At 36.5% G+C, this 10,000-nt stretch overlaps 1 protein-coding gene across 10 annotated transcripts in view; it reads left to right on the top strand.

Moving 5' to 3' along the window:
* Cip4 (formin-binding protein 1-like Cip4) overlaps positions 1 to 10,000 on the top strand; it is a 384,908-nt gene that overhangs the window by 137,492 nt on the left and 237,416 nt on the right. Inside the window, exon 1 of one of the 10 annotated variants that reach the window (XM_067084634.1) lies at positions 2,066 to 2,182. The exons of 8 other annotated variants lie outside the window; for them this stretch is intronic. In XM_067084634.1, the coding sequence (XP_066940735.1) occupies positions 2,171 to 2,182 (12 nt within the window). In that variant the 5' untranslated portion in view covers positions 2,066 to 2,170. Of the gene's footprint in view, positions 1 to 2,065; positions 2,183 to 10,000 lie in introns of those variants that run through there. One more of the 10 variants, XM_067084623.1, reaches the window with a different exon arrangement.

The following is a 10,000-nucleotide window of genomic DNA, read 5'->3' as shown; positions in this document are numbered from 1 at the left end:
TTGGCTAAGCAAAATAATGACAGTCTCTTTGACCTTTTCATTTCTTTAATCGAGTTCAAATTTGTGGAGATTGGTTGTAGTCCTTCGTGTTTTATTCGTTCGTGATTGCTGTCTATTGTTTATTTTCTGCTGGATTTTTAATAGAAATATGAGGTGTCTTTATCCTTGCATCTTCTTAATTTGATGCCGTTACTTTAAATAAATCCTTCAGTCTAATAGAGGGTGAGGGTGGCTCCATCTAAAAACAATACCGCAGTCATTGCCTCGTGCTTCATCTTAAATTCCGAATCAAGGTTGCCATCTTCTGTATCAAAGAAATTAGGAATTATCATTATTACCAATGTATGCTTACAGAATTAACCTATAGACTCCAAAGGGCAAGGAATTAAGCTATAGACTCCATAGGGGACGGAGTTTCCCCAGTAAGGATCCACGAAACAGAATGGCCAAGTGTGTGGAATTATTATTATTATTATTATTATTATTATTATGCAGAAAATTAACCCTCTTCATATGGAACAATCCCACAGGGCAGTTGACATGAAAATCAAACTTCCAAAGCATACGGTGTTCATATGAAAGAAGTAACAGAAGGTATAGGAAATACAGAAAAAATCACTTATCTAAAAAGAAAAAAATAAATGAGCAAACTAGTAAATAAATAGAAACAGACAGATAGAACTAGAGTTTAAGTTTTTTGTTGATTTTGTTATTTTTCGTGCATGCCGAATTTTTTCCTTTATATAATCCTTCTATTCTGTTCTTTAATCGGTTTATCTCATCGTTTTTCAACTCTCCAATTTTTTTCGTATTGCTTAACAGTTTTTATATTTTTATTTCATGGTATAGTGCTGAGGATTAGTTATTAAAAAATATTTTGTTAGTACGTATATTTTAACGAGAGAGAGAGAGAGAGAGAGAGAGAGAGAGAGAGAGAGAGAGAGAGAGAGAGAGAGAGAGAGAGAGAGAGACCTTACGGATTATATATACTCTCTCTCTAGATTATATATATTATATATATATATATATATATATATATATATATATATATATATATATATATATATATATATATCTAGAGAGAGAGAGAGAGAGAGAGAGAGAATTGTTCTTATGGGAATGCAATATTGACCAATCACTTTTTTTTGTCTCTTTCAGGTAAGGCAGATCTTTGCGACTCACCTGAGGTATCGTATTGATTTATAATTGTTGATAAGTGCGTGATTGGAGACCGACAGCAGAGTTGCCAGAATCACCTTTGGAAAAGTCGAGTTACCAAATATTCCTGGTCAGTGTTACCATGCCAGAATGCTGTTATTGTTTAATGTCGATGTGTCCGCTCTTGGTGATGCATTGCGAGTTGCTTTGACTATATTGATTGATGTATTAGCAGTTTAAACTTAATATTGAGGTATATTGTAATGTCATTCATATCTATCTATCTGTCTATCCATCTGTGTGTCTATCTCTGTATGTAAATATATATATATATATATATATATATATATATATATATATATATATATATATATATATATATATATATATAATGTATATATATGAATATATTTTTATACACTTACGTATATAGAGGTAACCTTCTGATAACCTTTCTAAAAATATACCTCAATACTGAATTTAGCTGCAATTCTTCAATCAAAATAGTCAAAATTATATATATATATATATATATATATATATATATATATATATATATATATATACATATACATACATATATATATGTGCATATATATATGTATACATACATGTATATATATATATACATACACACATATATATATATATATATATATATATATATATATATATATATATACAGTATATATATATATATTACAAGTGTACTGCATATGATACTCTCTGATAGACGTTACCACAATCAAGCTGCAATGTGCAGTAGTAAGCGCTGCTTTCGAGATAAAATTAAGGAAAGTGGCTTTATCTTATAATAAAAATGATAGCTAATCGCTGAGAGGCTCGTATTGATTGGATTACATCGATTATGTCAAGAAAAGTTTACTGATTACCTTCCAAGAATATTGATAGTCGTTAAGAGTCTTGCAGCAGGGTTGTGTTCTGTTAAGTCCTCTTACGGGTAGTGTCTTTGGGATTATTCGTCTTTAGTTTTCAAGTAACTGAATGGAGAATGTTTCTCATGGTGAGTATGCTGATGGAATTTCAAAAGTGCTGCTGTGTAATTTTTTTAGATTTTAGTTTTCTGTAAAAGATAACTATTGTGCCGGCTTTGTCTGTCCGTCCGCACTTTATTCTGTCCGCACTTTTCTGTCCTCCCTCAGATCTTAAAAACTGCTGAGGCTAGAGGGCTGCAAATTGTTATGTTAATCATCCACCCTCCAATCATCAAACATACCAAGTTGCAGCCCTCTAGACTGTGTAGTTTTCATTTGATTTAAGGTTAAAGTTAGCCATAATCATGCTTCTGGCAACGATATAGGATAGGCCACCACCGTGCCGTGGTTAAAGTTTCATGTGCCGCGGCTCATACAGCATTATACCGAGACCACCGAAAGATAGATCTATTTTCTGTGGCCTTGATTATACTCTGTAGCGGCTGTACAGAAAACTCGAATTGCGCCGAAGAAACTTCGGTGCATTTTTCACTTGTTTACTGTTGACTTCATTTATTTATTCATTTATTTATATAAAATTATTTCTCCATCGGTAATCACTGAACAGTGATGTTAGTAAATCTAGGTTCATGTTGGAGTAGGTTATCATTTCCAATGCAAAGGCCATTTGGTCTGACAAACTCATGGGAACAAGGTAGATAAGAGGAAGGTAGGTCAGGAGCAGCTGAAGAATTATGTGTCATGGAAAAACTGAGGCTGAAAGAGAATTCCAAAGTAGGGGAAAAAAGTAAGAAGAGATTTGCGAAACCGGGAAATGGGAGAGGAGAACTTATTAGTAGGGAGTTCTATTGTGGATTAGGTCCGTTTTCCAGGCATTGTTACCAAGTCAAGGTCAATGGTTCTTTTGCAGTATAGCTTTAGTAATTGTGGCCAGGTCATCCTCCATGAAATATTTTGATTGGTGTACAGTTGATTAATCCAGCCTTATGCCAGTACGGGTCCTTGCTAAGAAGTGGCCCCCAGTTGCTGTAATCAGTCTGTAAGTGTTTAAGAGGCCTAGTGTGGACCTATAAATTCTGACCAAGCACTAGAGACATTTTGGTATGAAACGTCTTGTGAAAAATAAAAGAATCATGGCCAGTATGAGTGAAACAGTCTGAAAATGGGATATACTAGATAAATATAAAGAAGAAGAAGAACAACAAAAATATATACGCACCACCTGGAAATCTGTCAGAGAAAAACGAAAGCAACCTGGGAGGTATTTTGACAACTCCCATTCAGAACGTCAAATAAGTTTTTCCCCATTGTTCATTTTTTGGTGGCCTTGCCCCACAATAGATGGCAGTACAGTGCACAAAACTTCATCGACTCGTATTCAAATCTGCCATTGTTTGTGGTTTGAGCCTGTTTCACAGAACAGTGCTTTGGATAGACCCCTTCAGAGTTGTGGGGCCACACGGATTCTAATGTTCCTCCTGTACCTCTGCCTCCCTCCCTAATGTACACAGGTGGGGGATTATTGTCTTACGGAGTCTGTTTTTAAGTATATGATGGAAAAATTGTGTCGTATTTCGGAGCTTTTTGGGTTATATCAAGATTTGTCTTGGAGAGAGAGAGATAGTTGCGTTTCGGTAAAAGATACGAATTTTCCTAAGTTTTGTTAATTTTCACTAGAGACCTTACCTTACAGACCTTACAGTTCGTTCGGGTTGCCCCAGGTCCCTCAGTGTGAGGTACCTCTGATGTCTACCAGAAAATTGCTAATGCATCTTCCGGTATATTTTGCATCCTCCAATCTTGGATGGTCTGGGATGCAGCTTAGATATTTATCGAGCCTATTCTTAAACGCATCTACGCTCACTCCAGATATGTTCCACAGATGAGAGAGAGAGAGAGAGAGAGAGAGAGAGAGAGAGAGAGAGAGAGAGAGAGAGAGAGACTATGATTTCTCAGCGATTTGTTTATGTAAACTTGATATTTCTTCATGCGATTCAGGTCAGAAGGGATTGTTTGCGAACCCTCGAAAAGGGATTTGGGTTAGATACTCGATCCCCTTTCTCTTTCTCCGGCAAAAGGGGTTAGACAGACCGTTCATTCTTGACCGTTTAGTGTGTGTGTGTGTGTGTGTGTGTGTTCGTAACTCGCTGGATGTGGGTGGCAAATATCGTTAGCGAATTTTCCGCTCGTTTTTTTTTTCTTTGCAGTTGTCAAAGTATAATCTCTCTCTCTCTCTCTCTCTCTCTCTCTCTCTCTCTCTCTCTCTCTCTCTATATATATATATATATATATATATATATATATATATAATGTATGTATATACATGTGTATGTATGTATGTATGTATGTATGTATGTTTATATATTTGGGCTATGTTCTGTTAAAGGCTTTAGTAAGGTAAGTCTCAGGAAGTATAATATGGATTCCTTCGTGAACATTTCTTTTGACGTTTAACATTGCAAAGATAACTATACAGTGGATACCATTAGTTCATGTTTACATTCCACGCTTGCAAAGCCTGGTCATGTCACAGATGTCTTCAGTGTAAATTTCTGCTACGGTACTAAGGACCGTATCACTGCAGATACGAAACAAGACGCGTGTAGTTGTACTCTCTCTCTCTCTCTCTCTCTCTCTCTCATATCGATGACCCAGGTTGCTGTGGCGTCAGTGTTACACAAACCAATCAGTTACTGTAACTATTTATAAACATGTCTGTATATCCATGTATTCTTAACGCCGTGATAAATAAGTAAATAAATAAAAAACTGTTACAGAGATCATTATCCAAATGTGTCAAGGAACAAAAAAAAAGGGGGGGCCTTCGATAAACACTTGGAACCGTCGAGTCACGGCTCGTTTTCTATTAGCTCAAAAAAAAAAAAAAAAAAAGTTGAGTCTTCGTCACGTATAAAAGTGCTTCTTCTGCCCCCGCGGTAAATCCAGCAGCAAACTCACGTCTCCTGTAAAGGATGACAGGACTTTTTCCCTGGTGGACTGTAATTGGCAACACAGCCAAATCACGTGTTATTTCTTGTAAATGGTTTCACTGCCGAATCGGAAGAGTTTTTTCCCTTTAATGCAATTGGTAACAGCTTTTTTTTTACTACCATTCCCACTTTCTTTTGTGTTGTGTGATATGCTTCGCAATCGTTTATGGAACGTTGGTGATGTAGAAAGGATGTGCTTTTGCTTGAGTTATTGCTTTTGAATGTGCAGAAATTGTGCTCTTCCTTAATTAAATACTTGGATAGGTATGAGGGCTCTGTCTATCTATACTGTACATATATAATATATGTGTGTATGTGTGTATGGGGGTGGTGCATGTGTGTTACTACTTTATGTAATTCCACAGTTTAATATTTTTATTGAAAAGGCCCATAAAAGAAACAGGAATTTTAATAAACCTCTATAGGCTATATCGGCCAATAGACATCGGGCCTCGTCTGGGTGGAAACAGAGAGAAGGTACTGAACACGTAATGAAAGTTCTTCAAATATACTCAGAGTATATTTGAAGGGCCTTGGATGTAATATCTATACGGGGTCAACTAGCGTTTAAATGGAATCTGTTTAAGGCTGTCCAACAGCATTTGTTTTCTTCTAGAAGATTCCCTGTGTGGTACTCTTGAGGGGAACAGGATTTCAGTTATAATCCCTTGACCTTGGATTGCGGGGTTAACCTGGGATTTTGTGGCCGTCTGGTGGTCGGTCTGGCTGGATTATCTTTTAATAAGAGGATTCAGAAGGGTGTTGTCCCACGAAGTCCGCCTTCCAGTGCCTTTTTGACAAGGTAATGTTATTTGTTTGGCTAATGATGGCTGGTTTGAGAAACTTCCGTCTGTATGGACAAACATTTTTAAATACTGTAGTAGAGATGACTCACTCCAGTTAGCACGATGGCCAGAATCTCTAAAGTGGACGAAAATTCCCGAATTCCTAGATATTGTGACCACCTTATTATTATTATTATTATTATTATTATTATTATTATTATTATTATTATTATTATTCAGAAGATGATCCCTATTAACATGGAACAAGCCCAAATGGGGCATTGACTTGAAATTCATGCTTCCAAAGAATATGGCGTTCATTAACTGGGGAAGGAAGATTTTGGAATCGGCCCTTATTACCCAGACAAATAACATGACTTTGTCAGAAGGTCATTTGAAGCCAGCCATCGCGAACACCCTCCTGAATCCTCTTCTTAAAAAGAATAATCCAGCTATACCAACAGCCACATGGCCATTGCTAAGCTATAATTCCCAGGTCAGCCCAGTAATCCAAGGTTAGGGGATTATAGCAGCAACTCCTCTCCTCCCAAGAACAGCACGCAAGGTTTCATATGGAAGAAAACAAAACAAATCGGGTTGGAACTCCTTAAACAGGCTCCATAGAAATAGTGAGTGATCTCATGTAAACATGGCCTTTGGAGCACATATCTCACTCAAGCACAAGCATGCATCCTTTTCCTTCTCAGCCCTCTCCCACTTTAAGATGGCACTCCCTGCTATAAACCTTTCTTTCCTACTGATGGGTGCCGTAAGGTTCAAAGGGGTTGCAATCCTGCCTCTCCCTCTCTTTCGTCTTCTCTAACTAACTGCCAAAAAGCACTGTTTTTTTTTTTTTTCACAGATCAGCCCAGTTACGGGCTGCTCCAGGAGCAAGAGCCCGTGCCAGCTCAAGGCTGGCTTAATCTTAAACAACAACAACCACAACACATTTCTCATTTTCCACCGAGAAGAGGTCCGTTGTGTATTGACTAAAATATAGTGAACTATTAAAATTCTCTCTTTTTTCGGGGAGGGGATGGGTTTAGAATATATATATATATATATATATATATATATATATATATATATATATATATATATATATATATATATATATATATATATATATATATATATATATATATATATATATATATATATATATATATGTATGTATATATATTCTAAACCCATCCCCCAAAAAAAAGAGAAATTTGACTAAAATATAGTGAACTATTAAAATTTCTTTTTTTGGGATGGGTTTTAGAATATATATATATATATATATATATATATATATATATTATATATATATATATATATTATATATATATATATATATATATATATATATTCTTCTTCTTCGTTTATATATATATGTACACACATATATATATATATGCATGCATATATAGTGTAAGTTATTTTCATTGTTTTGTTATTTAATTGATTTACTGTACTTATTTAATCAGCTGCTTATTTATTTTACTTATTTTTTCGTATCTTTATAACCTTGCAAAAAAAGATAGTAGAGGTCCCTCTTTGTCATCCGAGTTCGTTTCTTCTCACTAAACATCTTCCAAGGTTATTGTCGACATGGTTATGTCATTAGTAGTAGAAGTAGTAGTAGTAGCAGTCGTAGTTGTTGTTTTCATGAGATATTTGCCAAGGTCATCCTCGACGGAGTTATGTCAACAGTAGAGTTGTAGGTGAAGTTGTGGTCGTTTTTCTCTTTTGTTGTAGTGTTTTGTTTCGTGATCTTTCTTGAGCCTCGTGGTTTACATGCAGGACGTCAGTTTTCAAGTAGATTTTTGTTATTATGAGTATTGGTAATGTTATATTTTGATATTAATGAACAATGATTACTATTTTCATTATTGTTGGTTGATATTGTTCTTTATTTTTAATTATATAATTGGTGCAGATATTATTATGAGAAATGTTATATCCACTGCATGTCTGCTGTATCCTGTCTTATCCATTCCTCCTCCTCCTCCTCCTCCTCCTCCTCCTCCGAGGTTGTTTAAATTAAGTTTGTTGGCTTCAGTAACAGATTATCCCGACGGAAGGCGGAGGAGGGCGTTGGTATGTGCCACGTGCATAGACTCACTTATTGTTTGCATTTGAGAGGTTATCATTTATTTTTATTATTCAGAGTGCTCATGCATTCATTCAGAACAACCAAATAACACCTTTCAGCCTAGAAACTTCCAGTGAATAAAGTTTGTATAGGGAATATAGAGGAAAACAGCCAGACGCATGCGCAAGACAGTATCAGACAAAGCATTGTGGTTCTTGGTATAAGGAGGTAGATGCGAGACAGAAGATGGGATTTGTGAGGGGAAGTTTTGGCGTTAGGAGAGAGAGAGAGAGAGAGAGAGAGAGAGAGAGAGAGAGAGAGAGAGAGAGAGAGAGAGAGAGAGAGAGAGAGAGAGAGAATGGTGGATCAGTAGTTGGAAGAGGAAGAAAGAACACTTTAAGAACCGGAAATATTTTGTGGTCTTATAATTTTTAGGATAGGAAGTGGAAATGTCTTGCAAATAGTTTCCAGAAACTGGGTTTTGATTACATGCGTGTGTTAGGATTAACGCGCAGGCGCACAACCAACCCTTTATATATATATATTTTCACTATGCACCTTTTTCCCTGTTTGACTTGACTTTTCGGTTTTCATGAAGAAGTTCAAGGAATTTATATGTTGAAGGATTCTGGCCTTTCTGTGTGGTCACCCATGTAGATATTGACCAGATCAGATGTTGTTTAACTTCGGTGATGGAATAACCAGCTTGAGAGAGAGAGAGAGAGAGAGAGAGAGAGAGAGAGAGAGAGAGAGAGAGAGAGAGAGAGAGAGAGAGAGAGCTTTTACATGAATTTTATTCTTTTGGTCTGGTGCCTCTCTTTCTGTTTTAAAATGGAGAGGACCAAGACTGAAAGAATAAGTTGTAGAACTATCAATCAAAGGCGGGCCAGGAAAGAAGACTCAAGTGGTATGGCCATGTGATGAGAAGGGATGAGACGTATGTAGGGAGGAGAGTGCTACAACTTCAGTAGTTCTTCTTATTCTTTCATTCCTGGCCCTGTCCATTTTTGTCATCACACATCCGTCTAAGCATTTTCATCTCTTCCGCGTCCAATATATATGTGTATATATATATATACATATATATATATGTATATATATACATATATTATAGTGTGTATATGTATGTATGTATGTATGTATACTGGGTGCACACCTATATATACCATATATGCTTAAATTAATTTTTAGGAAATGAGAAAACTGTTTGAGTTGATCTTCTAATTTCAGTCGCGAGGAAGTGCTAGAGGAACGCATGCAATGGGGAGGTCGTTCGTGAATTTCCTACATTCACTAACTCTCTCCTAACCACATTTCACCTAAAAAAAAAAAAAATATTGCTAATGGATTTTCGCCGGTGATGACCCTGGCATTTTTGAGATAAAAGTCATAGCTTTTCTAATTTTTTCTTTTTCTAGACCGGAAGTCGATACAAGACATTGACGCAAACTTCACCATCATTTTGGGTCTATTACTCCACCTGTACCTTTCGGTCACTTCCGGTCGAATCAAAGCGACCGCAAGTGGACAGGAACAAGGTGCTGAATTTGGCGAGGGTACAATGAGATAACCGTAATTACATAATTCTTCTTCTTCTTCTTCTCCTTCTTCTTCTTCTTCTTCTTCTTCTTCTTCTTCTTCTTCTTCTTCTCAATCTTGGTTGGTCAGGTGAACGCACTCTAATTCTAAGCTGGGATTGTTGGTTTGGCGAAGCGGATATGAAAGAATAATTAAATTCATTTTCTTAGCAGCACTAAAAACACTCAAGGAAACGTCAAATTAAAAAAGCGGATAGGTACGAAAATGCTTTTGAAGAACTGCCGATCCTGGTCCATTTGAAACCTTTCCCCCGTAGTGGGGATAGTGCCGTCAGTGCACCTCATGCGGTGCAGTGTAGGCATTACTCAAGCTTCTTTGCAGCGTCCTTCGGCCCCTAGCTGCAACTGCTTTCATTCTTTTTACCGTACCTCTGTTCATATTCTCTTTCTTCCATCTTACTGTCCACCCTCTCCTAACAATTGATTCATAGTG

Source organism: Macrobrachium rosenbergii, chromosome 41 (assembly GCF_040412425.1).
Source record: "Macrobrachium rosenbergii isolate ZJJX-2024 chromosome 41, ASM4041242v1, whole genome shotgun sequence".
Classification (NCBI taxonomy): domain Eukaryota; kingdom Metazoa; phylum Arthropoda; class Malacostraca; order Decapoda; family Palaemonidae; genus Macrobrachium; species Macrobrachium rosenbergii.
This window is presented reverse-complemented; position numbering and strand designations above follow the sequence as displayed.